Source organism: Glycine soja, chromosome 12 (genome assembly GCF_004193775.1).
Source record: "Glycine soja cultivar W05 chromosome 12, ASM419377v2, whole genome shotgun sequence".
In the NCBI taxonomy this organism is placed as follows: domain Eukaryota; kingdom Viridiplantae; phylum Streptophyta; class Magnoliopsida; order Fabales; family Fabaceae; genus Glycine; species Glycine soja.
The window spans coordinates 32,047,344-32,071,679 of NC_041013.1; the positions used below are offsets into that span (position 1 = coordinate 32,047,344).

At 36.2% G+C, this 24,336-nt stretch overlaps 1 protein-coding gene across 2 annotated transcripts; it reads right to left on the reverse strand.

Moving 5' to 3' along the window:
• Positions 1–1,320: 1,320 nt before the first annotated feature.
• On the reverse strand, positions 1,321–23,079 carry LOC114379119. 2 transcript variants are annotated; one of them, XM_028337704.1, is made up of 8 exons: positions 23,012–23,079; positions 22,079–22,188; positions 14,218–14,313; positions 13,445–13,582; positions 12,845–12,892; positions 12,113–12,227; positions 11,898–11,998; positions 1,321–1,588 (listed from the first exon to the last, which is right to left on the reverse strand). In XM_028337704.1, the coding sequence occupies exons 3-8, from the start codon at positions 14,251–14,253 to the stop codon at positions 1,502–1,504; spliced, it is 525 nt and encodes a 174-aa protein (XP_028193505.1). In that variant the 5' UTR covers positions 14,254–14,313; positions 22,079–22,188; positions 23,012–23,079; the 3' UTR covers positions 1,321–1,501. The 2 variants fall into 2 exon arrangements, with proteins under 2 accessions (XP_028193505.1, XP_028193504.1); XM_028337703.1 differs by lacking the exons at positions 22,079–22,188; positions 23,012–23,079 and adding an exon at positions 15,485–16,069.
• Positions 23,080–24,336: the final 1,257 nt, after the last annotated feature.

Sequence of the window (24,336 nt, forward strand, 5' to 3'; positions counted from 1 at the left end):
GATCTCTTAAGTTGATACCATTAGGATATTCAAACAATACCCTCTCATAAGTTGATACCACATCACCATCATATTACATAATAGCAACGACTCCCTCCATCTTCAACCCAATATGGTGAAATATCAAAACAATGCAATGAATCAGACCACTTGTATTTATTAGCATCTTATATTGTGAGTCAATTATCAACAACAACCAAGATTGCACGACAAAATATAAGATTCAAATTACATTGAGCTCTACAAGGACATTGTTGGCTTGTCAGACTGTCATAAATATGATTGCTAAATCACAATATAAAACATTAAGTTTTACTTTTTAAAAATTAAAACACTTAAAAAAACACAATGAAATCATAATTCCTTTGTATTAATCAATACAACGGAATCATGATTTCATTCCCTAGTCAGGGTAAAAATAAAATAACAAAACAAAATCATACTTTGGTTACAAATTTGTGAATGTAATCAAATAATACAACAAAATCATGATTCCATTATGTTATTTAACAATATAAAAAAATAACAATAAAAATATGATTATGTTGTACAAGCATATAACAAAATCATATTTTCATTATTAATTTTTTTCACCCCATTACACAATAGAATCACAATTCTATTATGCAATTTTTCAAGGGACAATTTCAGAATATGCCTAAAAGGCATCCACCTGAGTAGTACTATTAGCAAAAGTTATAGTACCAATAGCAATACCCTTCAATCAATTCATACATTTTGGATTGGGTCAATTTTTTTTTTACAACCTAAACCGGATAAATTTTTTATTATTATTTTACAACCAATCTGATAAAAAAACGAGCTTCATTTCAAATTAATTGGATTGTATGCTATGTAAATATGCAAAATATTGTTTCAAGAAAAAAATAATGAAAGCACATGATTTTGCCAAAAAATTGTGTATAGACCTCGTATTTGTCAAACTTAAATATTCAAAAGTTACAATACGGAATATTTCTCAACATTATACCCTCAAATTTAACTATACATCATAGAAGCTCAGTATCATAAGCACGATGTTCCGTTAAAACTAGTAAAAACCATAAAAAGCTGAATTTGTTGAAAACTGCTGTAATATTTTTCTGTTATGATATTTCTATTTCTAATGTAGAGACAAATTACTGCTTGGAGAAGAACTTGAGAAACAACATACTGCAATCGAACTTGAATAAGCTAAATGATAGCTGAATGCAAGTTCAGTATATATGTCAGTTAGTAAACAATGTAATTGTTGAAAAAGACTACTTCACAAACGCAATACGCATCCAAAGGCAAAAAGAATATCTATATTTGCTAGAGTTGACAAAAGCCATTGAAATATAATCCACTAAAAAACTATGATTAATATACTCATTCCATCAAGTTCCAAGATTTGAGGGGGAACAGGTTTTTGTTCTATAGCACTGCACACTGTATTTGAAGGGGACAAGAAAAGAAAATCTGCCCCATTAGGTATTGCTTGACCACTCAGATGTGAAAACTAAAATCTATCAGCCGTCATCACAGCAGGTTGAGCTTCAACATGCCTTTTAATAAGATATGGACCCATTTCAACAGCTTCCTGCAACTGCATGCAATATTACTGAATTGTCACTTCAATAAAAGAATAGGCAAATAAGCATGCTGCTGTTCTTTTCTTGTTCCCTTTATGTATGTATGTATAAAAATGGGCATATCAAGTGAAATTTTTTGGTTAGTGCAAGAAATTAAAACAACACGAGCCATAAAACTATAGGTGAATGTCACATAACCCACTTAAAAATGTCACATACATTAACGTGCGTGCACACCAAACACAATACAAACACGCCGATGCACAAAAGCCTGGAAAGGATACTCAAAATACTCAAATGCACATGCACAATATGGTGCAGTGTTTTAAAACCCGGGTCGACTAGACAGATCCAACCGATTGAACCGTGAACCGGTGTTCTGTTCGAGTTGGGTTGCAAATTGGATCGGTCCTGGAGTTCCCCCGGCAAAACCCGGTGTGACCAGGCCGGATTTCCGGATTAACCGCCAATTGCAATGACCCGAAATGGGTTGCGGAGCTCAAAGCCAATTTTCCAAAAAAATAATGAAATTGTAACCAGCTTGGATTCAAACCCAGGTCCCGTAGTAGCATAAACACTCATTGATGCTGCTCCAAAGCGTTCAAGATGGCATAATATCAACAAATGTTATATTTATCATATACATATAACGTTTACACAATTTGAAGAAAAATATGCTAAAAATTCTCTTGGAATTAGCACTACACCTTACCACCACATCACCACAATTATTTAATAAATAAATACAATATATATATACTCTTTATGTTACCTATAGTTTTCTTTTTGTTGTATGATGTACAAACATAATATATGTCTACTATAATTTTATGTCACGATAAATTTTAGGGTAAACTATGTATTTAGTCCTTGAACTTTTATGATTTTGGTCCTTAAACTTTGCATAGATTGGTTAATGTCCCTGAACCTTTTTTCCGTCCAATGTTTTCGTCCATTTTAACTGTTAAGTGATTATATGACATTGTTTTTATTATTTTATTTAATTTTTGATAATTTTTAACCGCTAGAAAATGGTAAGTTCAACTTTAAAATCTGTATCAAACAGTTTCTAGTAGCTTAAAAATCGCCAGAAATTGCTTCTTCCTGATTCCCAAATCAAAGATAATGAAGATCCTATACAATCATCAAATCAATAACAAACTAAAAATAAAATCCCCAAATCAAAAGCCATCTTTCTTCTTTGCCACAATCATCAAATCAACAAAAAAAACCCTTAACAAAATCCCCAAATCAACAACCCTAAACAACATTGTCACTGTTAATTGTGGGCCCTTATCACCATTAATGGCCTCATTTTCTTCCTTTAATTTCTCATTGTTAGATTGTGTATAGTAGTTCTCACAATTTTGGTAATAAGAAGCAATGATCCATCTAACAAGGAACGAAGAGCATGCGGTGTCAGCTTACAGCAGCATGGTCCTCGCAATTCTATCGATTTCAATGTCCGTGTGGCATGTGTGCTTGCAACAATCATTATAATGGTGGCCCGCAGCACACGACAAGGTTCGGAGCTAAAAACCCTCCTTGTTACCTCCTTTCATTCTTCTAAACTTTTTCACATTTGATCTTGTCTTTCCTATAAAAAGGCTCCCTTCCACTCTTACACCATAATTAGATCCAAAAACGCTCGAGGGAGAAGTTGATGCAATCCTTTCTCCCAAGGTTATTGGACAGAAGACTCCAAGATGATTGGGTTAGAGCTGCTAAAGAAGGCTCTGGGGTTCTCATGAACCTCAGGATAGATTTTTGAGCTCATGGGTCAATGTTGGGTCCACTCTTCTTTGTAAATATTAGAATAGATTTTTTCTTCTTTTGAGCCTTGTATTTTGGTCATTCTAATAGTATAGGATTTTAGCCTTGTATTTCAGGACATTTTGAGTAGTCCTTGTACTAGAAATTTTTTTTGTATTTTCATGTATTTTGGCATGGGATGAATTTAGCTATTATAGGAGTTGTGTGTAGTTAAGCTCTAGCTTCTCATCTCAAGGAGGTGAGCTTAACTATTAGAGGGGTGTGTTTAGTTAAGCTCTAACTTCTCTATAAATCTTCTCAAGGAAGCTTCTCAAAGAAGTTTTTCAAGGAAGCTTCTCAAGGAGGTGAGCTTAGTTATTAGAAGAGTGTGTGTAGCTAAACTCTAACTTCTCAAAGAAGCTTCTCAAAGAAACTTCTCAAGGAAGTTTTTCAAGGAAGCTACCTAGGTTATAAATAGAAGTATATGTAACACTTGTTGTAACTTTGATGAATGAGAGTCTTGTGAGACACAACTCAAAGTTCAACTTCTCTCCCCCTTTTCCTCCTTTAATTTTATGCTCCCCCCTTTCTCTTTCTCTCTCTTTTTTTTCCTCCATTGAAGCATCCTTTCTAAGCTTCTTATCCAAAGCACATTCTTGGTGGCGAAGTTCCTTCTTCCATGACTTATTCCCTAGTGGATGACACCTCCTCTCACTTCTTCTCCTTTATCTTCCGCTGCATCTCCATGGTGGAAAATCACCATTGAAGGACCTCATTGAAGCTCAAAGATCCAGCCTCCATAGAAGCTTCACAAGCAAGCTTACATCAAGTGGTATCAGAGCACAAGAGCTTCAAGTAGGTACTCCTTAAACCTTCATTAATTTTCAGCTTTACCTTCTCCTCCATTGTTATTCCTTCATTTTTCTCCATGTATCTCCTCACATGTCTTGTGCTAAATGTTGTTAACATGGTTCAAATTTCTTGTTCTTGTTCTTTGAACCATGAATTGTGTTGAGTTTAGGTTCCTTTGAGTTTCGTCTTGTTATTTTTTGTGGCTGAAACCTAAACCATAAAATTCTTAAAAATAACATTAAAGTAGAAGAAAAACTCAAAAATCTAAAGTGACTTGTTCACCTATTGTAATTTTGTCATAGAACTCATGTCTAGTCATGAAACTTGTCACATAAGATTTCTTATGTTGTGTTGAATTTTATTTTTCTTGTTTCTTTGTCTAACTCATTTGTTCATGAGTGTATGAAATTCTTTTAGTCTATTATTTGATTTGAGTCAAATCTTGCATGTTAATTAGTCCTTAACATGTTCATGCAAAATTCTAAGAGAATCTTTGATTGTGAACCTTTACTTGAACTTTTAGATTTTCTTATGATTGTGTATATTGTGAATTTGAGTTTTGGTAAATGAATTGTTGACTGAAATTTTGATCCTAAGTAAATATTGAACTCCTAAAACTGTAGTAAGCCTAGTGAGTTCAACATACATAGGAAGGTTGAAAGTAAGCCCAAAGCAATCAATATTCCATGCTAAAAAAAAAAAATTCAGAAGTCTAAAATCGTTGGTGCTGGCAGTTTGGACATACGAACTTGTAAAAATTACTGAGAATTGGTCACTACGAATTTTGAGTTGAAATTTTTACTGAATTTTCTAGACATCTGGAAAAAAGTTAGAAAAAAAGAGTTTAGTTAAGGAGGAATGTAAGGAGATAAGTGTCTCCTCCAAGAGGTTAGTTAAGAAGGAAAGAGATTTTGAAATAAAGACAAATATTAAAGAATTTCCCCTTAGACAACCACATTTTCTCCTTTTGTAAAAAGACACTTGTTAGCATTGTCACACCTTTTAGGCTTGAGGTTATTCTTCAAGTAAAGAAGTTGTTGGATGAGAGTTTGGTTCATAAGAGCTTAAATCTTTGTGCTTTGTTGGTGTCCAAAATAGATATTATTAGATACCAAATCCCTAAAATAAGTGATATGATGAATGTGTTGAGTGTTGCAACCCTCTTTTGTAAAATCAGTCATGCACCCAACATCTTCATGATTCATGTACATAAGAATTCATTAGGTACATTTGATCTTATTTTTTGTTTTAATACAAACCTAGGTGCTTATATGGGACACCTTAGGTTCGTCGTATTTTTTATAGGAATAATCAACATAAAAATACAGAAAAAAGGTATGTTTTATTGCATTACTTTCCTTAATATTTTAAATAGTGATCAAGGGGTTCCCACGAACCCTAAGAGAATAAAGGACATTCCTAGTTGACCCACTCCACCAAGTATAAGGGAAATATGAGACTACCATGACTTAACAAACTTTTACAAAAGGTTTGTCCCATATTTTTCTATACTTGTAGCACCACTCATTAAGTTGTTGAGGAACCATGTTCCCTCATGGGAAGATGTCCATGAAAGGGGTTTTCAGACTTTACCCTACTCTAACATACACAACACCACTAATACATATATTTTTATTCTTTTTACGGTGTCGAGGGAAGGAGCCCAGAGTATGAAGAATCTCGGGATTTGAGGTCAAATCCTTTCTAAGGTGAAGCGGATGATGCAATCCTATCCCCTAAGGAATTAGATAGAAGACTCCAAGAGGATTGGGCTAGAGCTGCTAAAGAAGCTGGGGTTCTCATGAACCTCATGATAGATTTATGAGCTCATGGGCCAAGGTTGGGTCCACTCTTCTTTGTAAATATTAGAATAAGTTTTTCCTTCTTTTGGGCCTTATATTTTGACCATTCTAGTATTATAGGGTTTTAACCTTGTATTTCAGGGTATTTTAAGTAGTCCTTATAGTAGGGATTTTTTTGTATTTTCATGTATTTTGGCATGAGGAAGTTTACCTATTATAGGGGTTGTGTGTAGTTAAACTCTAACTTCTCATCTGAAGGAGGTCAGGTTAGCTATTAGAGGGGTGTGTGTGACAAAGCTCTAACTTCTCTAGGAATTTTCTCATGGAAGCTTCTCAAAGAAGTTTCTCAAGGAAGCTTCTCAAGGAGGTAAACTTAGTTATTAGAAGGGTGTTTATAACTAAACTCTAGCTTTTCAAAGAACTTACTCAAGGAAGTTTTTCAAGGAAACTACATAGGCTATAAATAAAAACATGTGTAACACTTGTTGTAACTTTGATGAATGAGAGTCATGTGAGACACAACTCAAAGTTCAACTTCTTTCCCCCTTTTCCTCCTTCAATTTTGTGCTCCCCTTCTCTCTTTTTCTCTCTCTCTCTCTCTTTATTTTCCTCCATTGAAACATTCTCTCCAAGCTTTTTATCCAAGGCACATTCTTGGTGACGAAACTCCTTCTTCCATGGCTTATTTCTTAATGGATATCGCCTCCTCTCACCTCTTTTCCTTTATCTTCTGCTGCATCTCCATGGTGAAAAATCATCATTGAAGGACCTCATTGAAGCTCAAAGATTCAGTCTCCATAGAAGCTTCACAAGCAAGCTACCTAGACCCAATGACGACCAAGCTTGATGAGCTTCTCCAAAAAATGGCCATTCTAGAAACCAGACAACACTCTCCCTGTCTTCCTCCGCTAACCCCCGTTTTGGACCTCCTTCTTCGCATCCTCACCATGAAGTTGGATGTACCATGCTTTGACGAGATTGATCCCTCAGAATGGGTCTTTAAAATCATGCAATTCTTCGAATATCATTCCACCCTGGACCATGAAAGACTCACCATTGCCTCCTTCTATATGGAGGGTCTAGCCTTGGCTTGATTCCAATGGATGACTTGGAATGGTTAGATATCATCTTGGTCAGGTCTTTTTCAAGATTCGGAGGGTGAATTTCTCCTTCTCAGTATGAGGATTCCACCGGAACCTTATTTAAATCGACACAATCGAAACCAAGAAATAACTCCTCACGTGCAAAATTATCGATTACCCCCTTTAAGATCAAACAATTCCTTCGAATTAAGTATGATTGTAATGAGGTACCACAAATATTTGTCATAATTTGAATCTCTAGCCAATCACATTGTCCGCTTCTGGCACCATTTCTGCTTAGTTGTTGATTCCGATGATTAGACGTGAAGTCCAGGCACTTCAACCCCTCACTCTAGTCTAAGCAGTGGCCCTCGCGAGGCTCCAGAAGGAGAAACTTAATGAATGGAGCCTTGCGTGGCCCTACCTTACCCACACTTTCAGAATGAGAATCAGGTAGAATCAATGATGCAAATATGGTCCAAGCACGAGTCCATTTTTCTCCCCCGTTCTTTTGGTTAAGAGAGATGGCTCATGCCAGTTCTGTGTTCACTATCGAGCTCTCAACACCATCACACGACGATCGATGTGCCTGCTGGTCCTCAAAGCTAGACCTGTTACAAGGATATCATCAAATCCTGATGAAGGAGGAAGACGTAAGCAAAACCGCTTTTAGAACTCATAACAACCACTGAGTTTCACGTCATGCCCTTCGGCTTATGCAACACACCATCATCCTTTCAGGCCCCCATAAATAGCATATTCCAACCTTGCACAAATTCATCATTGTCTTTTTTGACGACATTCTGATTAATAGCAAAACGTTTGCGGAACACCTGTGACATCTAGAGCAAACTTTCCAGATGGAGGGCTAGTTCTTTTTTAAGCTATCCAAATGCTCGTTTGCCTAAACTCAAGTGGTTCCACTTAGGTCACATGGTAAGTATGGTGTGGAACCCTTACAAGAGAAGGTTCAAGTAGTTCAACATTTGGCACCCTTACAAGAGAAGGTTCAAGCAATTCAACAATGGCCAATCCCTTGCTCCATCAAAGCCTTGCAAGGATTGCTAGGGCTGTTGGGGTTTTACCGCAGATTCATGCGAGGGTATGCCACAATTATTGTTCTCTTGACACAACTCTTGGCCAAGGACTAGTTTACATGGACCACAGAGGCCCATAATGCATTTGATAAAATGAAGAAGGCTGTCAGCAAGGCACCAGTCCTGAGATTGCCAAACTTCGCATTACACTTTGTGGTCGAAACAGATGTGTCCAGAGTGGGAATGGGAGCCGTGCTCTCCCAACAAGGCCACCCCATTGCGTTTTTTAGCAAATCCTTTTGTCGAAAGCTTCTTCGCTTGTCCACCTAAGTTCGCGAACTTGCGACCATAATTGCCGCAATTAAAAAATGGAAGCAATACTTACTGGGTCACCATTTTACCATTCTTACTAATCACCAGAGTCTCAAGGAATTGATGACGCAAGTGATCCAAACCCCAGAGCAGCAAATGTAATTGGCGAGGCTAATTGGATATGATTATTCCATTCAATATCGACTTGGGCAATCGAATGCTGTAGCAGATGCTTTGTCCCCAACATTCCAAAGACCTTCGTTGGAAATTTGTTCATGCTGATTTCACCTTTCTATAGGAGCTGAAACATGAGTTGTTGCTTCAACCAGAATTCATCACCTTCATGCAAGAGATTTCGGTCAATCTTACTGATCATCCTGATTGTACCACTGTGCAAGGATTGATTCTCAAAAAGGGATGCATATGGCTACCTAAAGGACTTCGTTTCATTCCAATTTTGCTCAATAAATTTCATGTGACCCGCACAAGAGGGCATATTGGAATCACAAAGACATTGGTGCAAGTAAGGGAGAACTTTATTTGGACTGAAATTAAGGATGATGTCTGGCAATTTGTTAAGGATTGCATTGATTACCAACACACCAAGTACACCATTTCCGGTTCCATCTCGACCTTGGGAGGATCTCAAAGAGGATCTTAAGGAGGATCTCTCCTTAGACTTCATTGAAGAACTTCTGGCGTATCGTGGTCATAATGCTATCTTAATGGTCGTGGATCACTTTTCTAAGGGCATTCATCTAGGAATGCTTCATTCTCACTATACTGCTCACTCAGTTGCTCTTCTATTCATGGAACTTGTTGGTAAAATACATGGCATGCCACAAAGCCTGGTCTCGGATCATGACCCCTTGTCATCAGTCGCTTCTTGCAGATGCTATTTCATATGAGTAGGGCCAAATAGAGAATGAGTTGGCCTACCACCCATAATCCGATGGTCAGATCAAAGTGGTGAACCGCGTTGTATAGCAATATCTTCGAGCATTTGTTCATAAACATCCTTCTTCTTGGGGAAGGTTCTTGCTATGGGCAGAATGGTTCTACAACACTTCCCAACACTCGAGTATAGGACTCTCACCTTATGAATTACATTCGGCAAGAAATCACCAAGTCCCCCTCAATACATTATGGGGTCATCGAAGGTCGAAGCAGTTGATGATTTCTTGGTTAATCAAGAGGTTATGTTCAAAAGCTTCAGAAAGAAGTTGCTCAAGGCATAGGAACCATGAAGCATTTTGCGAATAATCATAGACGAGATGTAAGCTTCAAGATTAGAGATTGGATCTTAGTCAAACTACACCCTCATAGACAAACCTCAACCACAAGAGAATCTTACTCTAAATTGGCTAGACGTTTTTATGCTCCCTTGCAGGTTCTACAGAAGATTGGCATGGTGGCTTACAAGCTTCAACTACCTAAAGGGTCTCATATTCATCCATCCTTTAACTACTCCTTTCTCAAACCTTTCCACTCTTCCTCCTCCACCTCTGAGCCAGCCGTGGAGTTACCGCCCACGACAATAGAAAACCAGCCTGTAATTGCTCCACTCGCAATTATCAACACTCGATGGCATTACACTTCGAGTGAACCCAAACCACTTGTTTTAGTCCAGTGGAAGGGCTGGCCTCCGGAGAATACAACATGGGAGGACTGGGAAACTTTGAAAGATGCATCACCTTGAGGACAAGGTATTCTTTGATGAAGGGGTAATGTTAGGAAGGAGAAAGCAAACCAGCCAAGCACCACTGAGGGCGCGAATCAAAGACCCAAACGCAGAATCATTGCAGCCAAGTACCTGGTGGATTTCGTCTAACAGAATGTTTTAGAAGGTGCTGAGCTGGCAGGATCGTATTTACTAAGGAGGAATAAGTTGTCTGCTGCATGCTTCTAGCCATTCCATTACTCCATTCATTTTGTTATTCCATTTTCACATTTTTATCCTTGTTTGATGCCTTTATAATAGATGCTTGATATGTAATGAATGGAGCAGAATAATAATATCCTCTTCTCTTCCTTTCTTGTGATCGCAACAAATCTGGTGAGGAAGGTCCATCGTTGTGTTGCATGGGATGAAGAGTTGGAGTTCAGCAAGAGGAAAATTTAGGGAGAAATTGAATTTGGAATTGAAATTGTGTTTCAATCTGGATGTGAAATTTTGTATAGGAGAATTTGAATTAGGGCAAATCGTTTTCAGGTTTGATTTTGAACTTGGGATATGACAATTTCTAGGGTTCTTAGCTGCTAGAATATGTTCAAGACCTTGAAATAAGTTATTCAAGTAATTTCTGGTGGCTTTAACAGCCAAAAAATGTAATAAAATAAAATAATTATAAAAGCAACGTCACGCATCACCAGTGTTGTTAAATTGCGGTTACGACGGCGCCATGATGGTATGGTGGCACGGTTTTTTGGAAAAATGCCACCAAATAGCGGTGGCATTGCGGTTTTCATGACGACCGCCATAGCCTAAACGGTGGTGGCGGAATGCCGGTTATGACGGAAGATCCTTTTTATTTTTTGAAATTTTCGCAACAGACAGATTGAGTCGTGTTGGGCTGACCTGACCCAACCCTAACCTGATTTTCAAATGAAAATGAGATGAGCAGCGCAAGCACAAACAATAACAAGAACTCCAACGCGAGCACCAGCGGCACCACGAGAACTCCAGCGCGACGACGACACAATTAGCACGCACTAGCAACGACAGCACGAGCACCACGCACCAGCGACGACAGCACCCTGCACCAGCGCATGCGAGCAATGATCGACAGCACAGGAGCACCACGCACCACGCACGCGAGCAATGGACGGTGGAGGCAACGGCTATAGACTGCAACGGCAACACCGTGGTTCTGTTTTTTTTTTGTTTTTTTTTGTTCTGTTTTTTTTTCCTGTTTGACACCCTTTTTTTTATTTTTGGTTCTACTTTTTTTTTTTTTTTCTGTTCAGCCCTCTTCTACTAATTATTGTGTGAACTCATGAAAATTTTTTAGTTTATTTGAATGCAATCCATTTTTTTATTTTTTATTTATATTTATTTTTTATCTATTGTTTTGTTAATATTTATATATATATATATATATATATATATATATATATATATATTTTGTCCGTCATTTGCCGCTACGCCATCTGTCATTAACAACATTCCGCATCACCTAATGGTCAAAATGGACGAAAAGGATGAAAACACTGGATAAAAAAAGTTTAGGGACATTGACTAGTCTTCGCAAAGTTTAAGGATCAAAATCATAAATGTTGAAAAATTCGAGGATTAAAAACATTGTTTACACTAAATTTTATTTATAATTTTGTATATATATATATATATATATATATATATATTAAAATTTTCAATTTTTTTAACAGGGACGGGATCATGTGGGTCAATTAGTCAATGCCTTGACCGGATTATTCACCGGTTTGGTTTTCAAAACTATGATATGGCAGAAAGGTCTGGTATCTAACCTTTGCAGCTATTCCTGCAAAAGCTGGATTAGCAGAAACTCTACTAGACACTGTCAATGACTTGTGTATTGCCTTGCAGCAGTCATATCTGCCTTCCATACCTGAATATGTTAAGATCATGCGTGTTAAGAAAATACAGTTGGAGCAAAGTAATGGAAAACATACGGTATGACTATATAGGCAATATTAACAGCCATCTAAAGCATAATACATACCTATTTTTGTGGTTTCAGTACTTGGGTCGGTCACTTTATTTATAATCTCTTGTTTTGAACATATCTCCATCAAGCACCATGGTCGGGCAACCAATTCACTTAGCATTCTATAGCCCTGAAAATATGTAAACGGGATATCGCATAAGAGTTGTTTTAGTAAATTTTTCATGGGCAATTATATAGGGAGAAAACATATTAGATGAGAACTCTTGGTTATTGTAAGAAATAAAAACAATAAATATAGACCATTAAATTATAATAGAATACAAATGTACGTAACTTCTTTAAGTGGTCATATGGCCATTAGCTAACTTATCTTAATAATTCATGTATAAGTGTATACAACAACAAACCTTATCTCACAAGGTGAAATCAGCTATACATGACACAATGCCATTTAGCATGGTTAAAAACCAAAGCTAAAACTCAAATTTATTAGTTCTCACATTTTTAAAATGAGAATGTTCTTACTAGATATGTCCCCTATATAATCCTAAGTGCTTCATTATTGATAGCTATGTTTCGCTTTACAGCAAATTGACTTTTTACAATTTCAAAGAAGCTAGTATAAACATTTTGTTGAGTTTTAGATTTATATTGACCTGGAATTGGCATTTACATCCAACAAAATCACCTAGACTGATTGACTACTAAAGTATTTGCACTGAGGAAATTATTTAAACAATATAGTGCATATAACCTAACAATATGAAGTTCATATGAATATCTCACCGCTAGACGCATTTCTGAATCCTGCTGCAGTACTGACAGAAAAAGACCCTGCAAATTGCATGAACTTGGTGAGGTTGCAGCATTTCAATGTTTAATTAAAAAGCTGTTATGCAAGACAACTCGATGAACATTGTAGACTTGAGGATCTTTGGTTCTAAGAGGACTTGGGTAGAGGGAAAATGCACGTAACTGATCAATAATTTTTTCTCTAAAATCCATGAAGCAAAGATGCTCCCACATGATGAGGGAGCACAATTACTATTGAATATACAGTCACTTGTTAGATATACTTCTGTTAACATATTTTTTGTTATGAGCATATATCACAATGGACTTTTCACCGTGTGACTAAGATTTGTCTTGAAAGTTACTTTCCATATAGAGATAGATAATGATACTAATAGTACTGATCAGCGTGGTCCTCTTTTACTTTTTTAACATTTAGTCATGATTAAGTTAGGACAAAACTATAGCTTAGATAAAGTTTCATATATATGCCTAGTCCCTTTAGTTCAAAGAGAAACCAAACCATTATAAATAGAACTTAAAAAAATTAACCAATAAAAAGCACTTGAAACTAAAAGAATGAAAATAGGCAACCGATGGAGTCAGCTTTGTGCTTCTGGATGCTGTTTCATAAATTAAGCGCCGCAGGTTTACTTCTGCTTCAGCATTGAGTATGATGCTATTCTCGGATCTGGTTTTTCCCGAGATATTTCCTAGAGCATGCAATGCTGCCTGTGATTGCCATTTAAGAGACCATGTAAGTTCCAACTTAGAAGAGAAGTTATTAGCACATAACATCTTCCAAGTAAAATGGAATTCCAACTTTTTCTACAATTGAGAAGTAATGCATTTTCTTTTGAATTGTACCTTCTAGAGGGTACAAAAACAAAATTAGATTATTGCTTTTGTTATCCTTGGAAATTATTAGCAGTAGCAACAAATGTAAATGTTTTCACATTTTACTTAGGGATTGAATGCCATGTCCACACACAGTTACCAAAACACAGACTACTTGAATGCTACAATCAGATTGATGTCAGCGAGGCAACCATGTTCCAGTAAACTGGGAATTCTCATGATTCCAAAAATAGATGCTATAAACCTAGGAAACAACACTTTCAAGATTCAGAACATTACTACCACAACACTGCTTGCTGCAAATTGCATCAACGCACCATAAATGCAGTTTCAGCTATTTTAACCTTGAGGGCAATATGCTCCTTCAAGCTGCCTGAGCAAGCAATTGAACACAACATACAACGGGACTATGGGAGTTACCGGGAGTATCAAATTACATTAGTTCAGGATACCTTGAAACACTTTGAAAAGAAAAGAACAAGAATCCAGTTCACTAAACAGCTGTTTACCATGCCCTGTTGGTCCTTGTCCTTCAAAAGCAGCATCTATAACATGTCGAGCAGCAGGTGATGAACCTGAGAGTAGTAATGTAGCTCCCTGGATATCTATGATCACAAAAACCATAAATTAAAATTTGTAGTATTTAAAAAGGAAGAGGTTCTCATTAAACCAATTTTCAATAATGAAATATAAATTGATAATTAAGTAGTTTGAACATTCTACAGAATCATATATGTACTATATCATATTGATTCATAAATTACTGCTTCTAAATGTACAAATGTGTAACAGGAAGCAGCCAGAACCTAGAAGGCTTGGGTGTTGCAAACATTTTCTAACAATGAGTTTGTCCAAATGCTTTGAAACATGCTCAGTGTTCATTTTTGGGGTTTCAGTCAAAGGACGGATTGGAAGGGTTTGTGGAAGCATGAGGATCACACAAACTTTACTGTTTTGTGATGCCTTTCATTTGAATGTAAGGCTCTCCAGAGTAAAACTTCCTAAAATTTGGGCTTAGGTTCTATTTCAACTCTACAAAATTGGCTTGTAAGCTGAGGATCACACAAGCTTTATAAGTTTTATTTAAGCCATATCTTTAAGGCCAGCTAGGGGTGACCACAATTAAGGCGGCTTTCCAACACACCTCATGCTCAGGGCTATGGGCCTGGAATGTGACAAGTAGGTGCCTAGGTGGCCCAACAATGGATCTAAGATAGTCTCTAATACCATCTTAGAATTTGGGCTTGAGGCCTAACTCAACCTTATGGCAACCCCTCAGAGGCCACAATTAAGGCCAGCTAGAGGTGACCACAGGGTCTATGGTCTGTTTTATTTATTAATTTATTTTTTCAATATGTATGTTGTGTTTTTTCTTTCTTTCATTGTTGTGTTCAGATAGGTAGCCTTACGTAGCCCTTTCTTGCTATACTTTGTTTTGTTTCTTGAATATTACTTGACTCTTTTTATTAACTTCTGTATTTGGCTTAAAATTATGAATTTTAATTATTAATTATGAATGTGTCTCTAATTATGAGTATTTTTTTTAATATTTGAGCATTTATGTGTATGTAATATAAACAAATTATTTATATTATATTTATAAAATTCATAATAGTGGTCATCCCACTATAGTGCTCTTGTGGTTGCTCCACATTGTTATCCAATATTGATAACTATGACCACAAGATCAATATAATATAATAAACTAAAATCCATTTTCTTACAAGATACAAAAAAAATTGTGTTAAAAAGTAGGTAATGACATGACATATTTACATGATCCCATATGACCCAATGATTCAAGTGCAGTTTCACATTCATCTCTATCTAAAGCATCCAATGACTGAAGTCTACCATCAATAGAAGAAATAACAACTTTAACACCTGATTTTATCAATTTAATAGCACAACAAATATGCATGAGTTAACAGTTTCCATCTGTTTCATAACAATTATTAAATTGTGCGGAAAACACATGGACACTTTAAAAATGAAGAGGAACAACCCCAGCAAGGTAACATTTTGCTACAAGGACTTAATCAGGTTGCATCATATCAATAGTTTCTAGTTCATTGATAATAAGTATTAAATTATGAAACATATCACATGAAGTACGTGGTAAATTGGCAAATGAAATCAGCACAAACCAGCAAGAGACCCATTACATTTGCAACAAAAACTTGTTGCAATTAGATTGCAGAGATAGACGGATTAGAGTATATGAATTGTTAGACTGAAGATGATGAAATCAAATTCCAATATTTTCCAACAAATATTAATAGAGAGAAATGGATAGAAGTTGATGGAAGCTTGCTTGTGGGGCTTCTATGGAGGCTGGATCTTTGAGCTTCAATGGGATCCTTTAATGATGATTTTCCACCATGGAGATGCAGCGGAAGACAAAGGAAAAGAGGTGAGAGGAGGCGCCATCCATTAAGGAATAAGCCATGGAAGAAGGAGTTTCACCACCAAGATGAGCCTTGGATAAGAAGCTTGGAGAGGATGCTTCAATGAAGGAAAAGAATGAGAGAGAAAAAGAGAGAGGGGGGAGCACGAAATTGAAGGAAGAAAAAGAGAGAGAAGTTGAACTTTGAGTTGTGTCTCACAAGACTCTCATTAGGTATCTTCCTTTAGAAGCTTTCTTGAGAAAACTTCCTTGAGAAGCTTCTTTGAGAAAACTTCCTTGAGAAGCTAAAGCTTAGCTACACATACCCCTCTCATAACTAAGGTCACCTCCTTGAGAAACTTCCTTAAGAGGATTTCTAAAGAAGCTAAAGCTTAGCTACACACACCTCTCTAATAGCTAAGTTCACCTCCTTGAGATAAGAAGCTAGAGCTTAGCTACACCCCCCTATAATAGCTAAGCTCACCCCCATGACAAAAAACATGAAAATACAAAAAAAAAGTCCTTACTACAAAGACTACTCAAAATGCTTCGAAATACAAGGCTAAAACCCTATACTACTAGAATAGCCAAAATACAAGGCCCAAACGAAGGAAAAACCTATTCTAATATTTACAAAGAAGAGTGGATCCAACCTTGACCCATGGGCTCAAAAATCTACCCTAAGGTTCATGAGAACCCTATGACCTTCTTTAGTAGCTCTAGCCCAAGTCTCTTGGAGTCTTCTATCCAATACCCTTGGGGGTAGGATTGCATCATCCCCTCCACCTTGGAAAGGATTTGACCTCAAATCCCAAGGTTCTTTATACTCTAGGCTCCTTCCCTCGACACCTGTAAAAATAATAAAAACATATGTATTAGTGGTGTTGGGTATGTTAGAGTATGATAAGGTCTGAAAACCCCTTTCATGGACATCTTCCCATGAGGGAACATGGCTCCTCACCAACTTAATGAGTGGTGCTACAAGTATAGAAAAATATGGGACAAACCTTTTGTAAAAGTTTGTTAAGTCATGGTAGCCCCAGATTTCCCTTATACTTGGTGGAGTGCGCCAATCAGAAATAACCTTTATTCTCTTAGGGTTCGTGGGAACCCCTTGATCACTATTTACAAAATTAAGGAAAGTAATGCAATAAAGCATACCTTTTTCTGTATTTTTATGTTGATTATTCCTACAAAAAAATACAACAAACCTAAGGTGTCCCATATGAGTATCTAAGTTTGTATTGAAACTAAAAATAAGAACAAACCTACCTAATGGGTCCCTATGTACACACACCATGAAGATGTTAGGTGTACGAGTGATTTTACAAAAGAGGGTTGCACCACTCAAAACATTCATCATACCACTTATTTTAGGGACTTGTGCCTAATAATACCTATTTTGGGCACCAACAAAGCACAAGGATTTAAGCTCTTGTGAACCAAACCCTCATCCAACAATTTCTTTACTTGAGGAATAAACTCAAGCCCAAGAGGTATGACAATGCTAGCAAGTGTCTTTTTACAAAAGAGAAAATGTGGAGGTTGTCTAAGAGGGAAAGTTTCTTTAATGTTTGTCTTTATCGTAAAATGAGTTTCCTTCTTAGCTAACCTCTTGGAGGAGACACTTACCTCCTTACACTTCTCTTTAACCACTAATGGTTGTCCATCTTCTTGGGGGTAGATTTCTTCACTAGATTCTTTCCCTTTTGCTTCTTCACTTTCACTAGAGGAAGGTGAAATAGTAGGCTCATCTTGGCTACTATAAATGTCTTGGCCCCTCATAATCATGATTTTTGTGGTGGGGCATTGAGAAGTAATATGTCATCTTCCAAGACATTTAAAACACTTTATAGAGCTAGTTTTCTCTTGTATACTAGCCTTAGGGGCTTGCTTTTCTATTATCTTCCCTTTATCATCTTTGGGCTTAGAAGGTGTCACTCCTAAGATGCCTTGACCTTGGTCTTTCTTTGGATAAGAGTGAGAGCCATAAGATTTTGAAGTAGACTTCTTTTTAAGTTGTTGCTCTACCCTTATTTCTCAATCTAAGTTAGTCTCTACATTGTCCTTCCCATGGAAGTATGAGAAGTTAATGTTAGCCTCTTGAGGCTTTCTTTCCTTTTCTCTTCTATGGAAGTGAGGTCTAAGATGTGACCTATGTCTTCCTTCATAATAGTCACGAAGTTCTTCACTTAGGCTCTTGCAAGAGTTATGACTACTATAGGAGGCATGTTTTTCTCTTTTTATTTCTTTCATTATTTTTCTTATTTCTTCCTCTCTTATTTTCTTTCTTTCATCTTGACTTATTTCTTTCACTCTTTTTTTCCCTTTTCTTTTCTCTCTTGTTTTTCTTTCCATAACTTGAGGGAACTCAACTCATCTAAGATTCTAGATAAAGGGTCTTTATGACTAGTACCCTCGTCATTAACACTAGATGAATGATGACTCATGTTGATTCCTAAGTTGTGGTTCTTTCTTGTAGGAGGTTTGAAAACAAAAGGTAAAAGAAACTATGGTTGAAACTAGCCAAAATAAACACTAAAAGAGGTGTGACAGATAAGGTAAACAACTAATTGATAAAAGGAAAGCTATCTAGGCGGTTTGACAATCGAAGGTAAAGGAAATAAGCTATGAAAGTAAGCAAGAAAAGTAAACTAAGTGAATCCTAAGAGTGTTTGGATGACCACATCAAGGTTCCCAACAAAACACTCACTATCCTAAGGAAATATTGCCTAAAATTATTACACACAAATGGAAGTTTGGTAACTTATTGGAGACTCCCAACACACTTCCAATGAAAGGTCTTTTTGTTACAAAACTTGAAAGCAATAAAGGTAAGTAAATTGTAAATTAAAAAATTACAAAACATCCTTAATTTTGGTGGTTGTTATCTCTTTGGTGATTCACTCAATTTGGAGTGCTTCTTAGTCCAATAGCTCTTAAGGTGGTTGGCCCCTTACTTCTTGACTCAAATTCTTCAAGGGATGACACCAATCCTCCTTTCCAATTCCCTATATGGCAACTCACAAACAAGAAAACAAAGAGACAAGCAATAACCAAAGACCAAAAAAAAATGAAATGAAAGTTAAACCAGTGGAGTTTTAACAAGACAATTTTTCAAGGATTATTCAACAATTAAAGCAATGAAAAAGACATAGAAGCAAACTAGGACTAAAAGAGAAACTTAGAATGGCTCTAGAGTAGAGTAAAAAAACTAAAAAAAAAGACTCAACAAACCTCTAGCTTTGGCACTTGTCTTCACACTAATTTTCAATTGAAATTTCCAATTATAGAATAAATTTTGAGCCAAAACAACAAACACATTTCCCTTTCACCTTTTTTTTTCTGGATACTGATTTTCCTGTCAACTTGTGTGATTTTTCGTATTTTTTCCTTTTATCCAAATCACTTGTTTCTTTTTTTCTAACTTTTTTCTAGATGTCTAGAAAATTCAGTAAAAATTTCAGCTCAAAATTCGAAGTAACCAATTCTCAGTAATTTTTACAAGTTTGTATGTCCAAGCTGCCAGCACCAACGATTTTTTTTTAAGCACGATATATTGATTGCCTTGGGCTTACTTTCAACCTTCCTATGTATGTTGAACTCACTAGTATTGTTTAACACAGGTTTAGGAGTTCAATATTCACTTAGGATCAACATTTCAGCCAGCAATTCAATCACCAAAACTCAAATTCACAATAGACACAATCATAAGGAAACCTAAAAGTTCAAGAAAAGGTTCACAATCAAAGACTCTCGAAGAATTTTGCATGAATATGTTAAGGACTAATTAACATGAAAGATTTGACTCAAATCAAATAATAGGCTAAAAGAATTTCATACACACATGAACAAATGAGTTAGACAAAAAAACAAGAAAATAAAATTCAGCACAACATAACAAATCTTATGTGACAAGTTTCATGACTAGACATGACTTCTATGACAAAACTACAATAGGTGAACAAGTCACTCTAGATTTTTTAGGTTTTCTTCTACTTTAATATTTTTGTAAGAATTTTATGATTTAGTTTTCAGCCACAAAAAATAACAAGACAAAACTGAAAGGAACCTAAACTCAACACAATTCATGGTTCAAGAACAAGAACAAGAAATTTGAATCATAGAAAATTAAATCTAGCTTCTATAGCAAGTTTAATCGGTGGAAACTCTAAAGAATCATGTTAAAAACATTTAGCACAAGACATGTGAGGAAATACATGGAGAAAAAATGAAGAAACAACAATGGAAGAGAAGGTAAAACAAAAAATTAATGGAGGTTTAAGGAGCACCTACTTGAAGCTCTCGTGCTCTAATACCACTTGATGAAAGCTTGCTTGTGGGGCTTCTGTGGAGGCTGGATCTTTGAGCTTCAATGGGGTCCTTTAATGATGATTTTCCACCATGGAGACGCAGCGGAAGACAAAGGAAAAAAGGTGAGAGGAGGCGCCATCCATTAAGGAATAAGCCATGGAAGAAGGAGCTTCACCACCAAAATGAGCCTTGGATAAGAAGCTTGGAGAGGATGCTTCAATGGAGGAAAAGAATGAGAGAGAGAAAGAGAGAGGGGGGAGCACGAAATTGAAGAAGAAAAAGAGAGAGAAGTTGAACTTTGAGTTGTATCTCACAAGACTCTCATTCATCAAAGTTATGATAAGTGTTACACATGCTTCTATTTATAGACTAGGTAGCTTCCTTTAGAAGCTTTCTTGAGAAAACTTCCTTGAAAAACTTCTTTGAGAAAACTTCCTTGAGAAGCTAGAGCTTAGTTACACATACCCCTCTCATAACTAAGGTCACCTCCTTGAGAAACTTCCTTAAGAAGATTCCTAAAGAAGCTAAAGCTTAGCTACACACACCTCTCTAATAGCTAAGTTCACCTCCTTGAGATGAGAAATTAGAGCTTAACTACACACCCCCTATAATAGCTAAGCTCACCCCCATGGCAAAAAACATGAAAATATATAAAAAAAGTCCTTACTACAAAGACTACTCAAAATGCCCCGAAAGGCTAAAACCCTATAGTACTAGAATGACCAAAATACAAGGCTCAAACGAAGGAAAAACCTATTCTAATATTTACAAAGAATAGTGGATCCAACCTTGACCCATGGACTCAAAAATTTACCCTAAGGTTCATGAGAACCCTAGGGCCTTCTTTAGTAGCTCTAGCCCAAGCCTCTTGGAGTCTTCTATCCAATATCCTTGGGGGGTAGGATTGCATCAGAAGTGCACCAGAGGAAATCATGCTTGATGATACAAAGCACCAGCAAACCAACAATAAATACAAATGTTGGATACAGTTGACATCAATATGAAACTATGGAGGTGTTTGCTACACCATCATTCTCATCTAGGCATCAATGAATTCCGGTTATCATTGATGCCTAAACCCATTGAATTCTTCTTGTTCGTATCAAAATGAATAAAAATTGATAAGAGTGGGTCAATGATATTTGAGCATGCTTTTGTTTTGAGTGCCTATTTATTTTCTATAGGTATATATGGGAAGAGGTGCATCTGTTGGTGGTAGGTATAAAATTACTTTTATAGTGGCATCTAAGTTCCCAGTAGACATGATTACAGCCAATTAATAGAATCTCATTCTCATCTAATACCTCCTAAATGTGAGGGGAACCAACATTCTCAAGTACAAGTTTTCACTCACTTTTATAAATAATCAATATCAGCCTTTGTTGCATAAGTTCCAATCCAACTTTTTTGTACAAAATATGGAGATCTTACATTCCCATGTATTTTATACTGTCTTCTTAAACAATTAGAAATGAAAAAGGAATGAATATCAAGCACCTCCTTGGAATGAATTCTTAACTAATTCAGCTTACCCTAATTGGCAATAAATCACTCAATCTAACCAAATCCCTTAGTTGTAGGTAATTCAATCATCGGCACAATCATGATATTGAAATAAACACTTTGGCGAAGCAAGAATGATAACAAACCCGTAGTACTTCTCTACTTACCCCTTTATAAAGCAATCAAGCAAAAGAGGATACATATTGAAGTCTTTAATTAGACGAACACTAGCTGCAACTTTGTGATCATTGTCTAGATTCTCAATAAGGCATGTAACCTGAAAGTTGAAGTCATATATAAAAGTAATATTGCTTACAAAGTGTTCCACATAACTAGTAATTTGCACATGTAAAAATATATCTAGCAAAATTTATTTCCAAATGTATAAATTCATAGGTAATTATCAAACCATTTCACTTCCATTTGAAGAGCATATACAACTTGGACTAACTGCTTTATTAAATATTAAGTGCCAATGCACAGCCACATGGCTAGCATTCTTTAATAAGAAGCACCAGAGTGGACTGGGATAACCGGAATAATAAGAGGAAAATATGAGTAAAATAATAGAAGAAAAGGAAATTCACACATATGATGGTAAGAGAAACCAACATTACAATAAGTTGCAAGCAAATGATTGAATATGCAAAGACTAAAAAAGTAAGTTGCAATAGTCAAGGACAGACGCTCCCCAAAGCTTATTGCATATCTGGGAACCAGGTATTTTATTATGCTTCTCTTGGGAAGCTAACAAAAAATAGGTATTTATTTCAGCAAAATAAGCTAAAGCAAACACACACCAATTAGGTGAAGGTCTGCACTTATTTCTATATCTCTAAAACACCCTTCAAACAACATAAAAATTATTTTTATATCTCTACACATGTGCACAATGGGCTTACGTGTCAAACCACATAAAAATCATTTTTTAGGATTGATCAACTAGATATTGCAAAGATCTATGTAAGGAAAAAGTAAAGTACATTCCATTAAACATAAAATATTTGTCTTTATTGGAGGGGCATAGGGTGATGAATCTCATTGTCCATACAATAGAAGGATTTAAATAAACTTGGCATAAATAAAGTATATCCACGTACTGTTTTGCAAGCTAAGGATCTGACTGCTTGAGAATCTGCCTGCAGACCAACTTGAACAAAAGGCTGAACCAAAAACATAATAACAAAGCAATAAGAATAACTACTACAAGAATAATATGATGTGACAGGAGAAATAATGCATCTTTATGTATGCAGAATGAAAATTAATGCTTGAACACAGAAAACAATTTTTTAATGCCCTCTTCAATCAATGGTTAAACTGCACAGATACATTTTTTTATGTACTTTGCTTGCATGTTCATCACAGGTCTTAATTGTTGAGTGCACACTTCTCAACAAAATGTATCAAGTCAAAGCTTTTTCCTGTTCATAGTTTAATATGAAATTTTCCACATGTTTTCACCTACTAATCCAAATTTATTGCACCTTAGTCCAAATTTTATCTTATATACTCTATCTATTCTTTTTTTAATGATTCAAATGTTGCTATTCCTGTAATACTGAAACGGTATATGAAGATAGAAAATGATTATATCAAATTAAAAATAGAACTGATATATGCTTTAAATGGATGAAAAGACTTCGATCAATCACACTCCATGGGCTAGCAAACAGAGACAAAGGTAAAATAAACACTCAATCCACCCATAGATTAATGATCAATTTACTCGTCACAGAGAAAGAAGGAAACTCGCATTCAATTAGTTTTACGGTGCATAAGAAACAGAAACAAAAAAAAAAAAAGTCAATTATTGCCAGCACACTTTTGTGAATTTAATTTTTTTCTTTTAAAAAAAAAAAAAACTTAACCAACTAGAACTATAAGTAAAGTGGATAGGTTTTTTTGGCAAAACAAATAATACCACTTTCAGAAAATTTTCAGTTTACTTTCAGTGTAGCGAGCAAGCGATGTTCCACTAAAACCAAAAATAGAATGGATGATGATACCTAGCGTTCGAGGGCTAGGGAACCTCCACACTGCGCGTTCCACTCGAGAGTTAGAGCTCGAGGGAGAGAAAAAGAAACGCAGTTCCAAAGAGAGAGAGAGAAAAGGATTTGAAAGAAAAGCTTCTGGAATGTTTCTTATTCCCACTACTAGTTAGTTACAGCTTTTTATATTGCAGGGCTCATGCTTAACCACTTACGGTTAGCTGTTATTAACATGGATAAACTCTACCATACTAACCATGCGTAACTACTTTTCCCGCCACGTTCTTCCCAAAGCCCCTTCCTACTCTAGTTGGTAATCGTCCCAATGCTTGGGTAAATACTTTGCCCTAGCTGAACGACGTTGGCCCGTAGCTTCCTTCTCTCTGTCCGTATCATCCCCCTGCTCTTCAGACACAACCTCGTCCTCGAGGTTG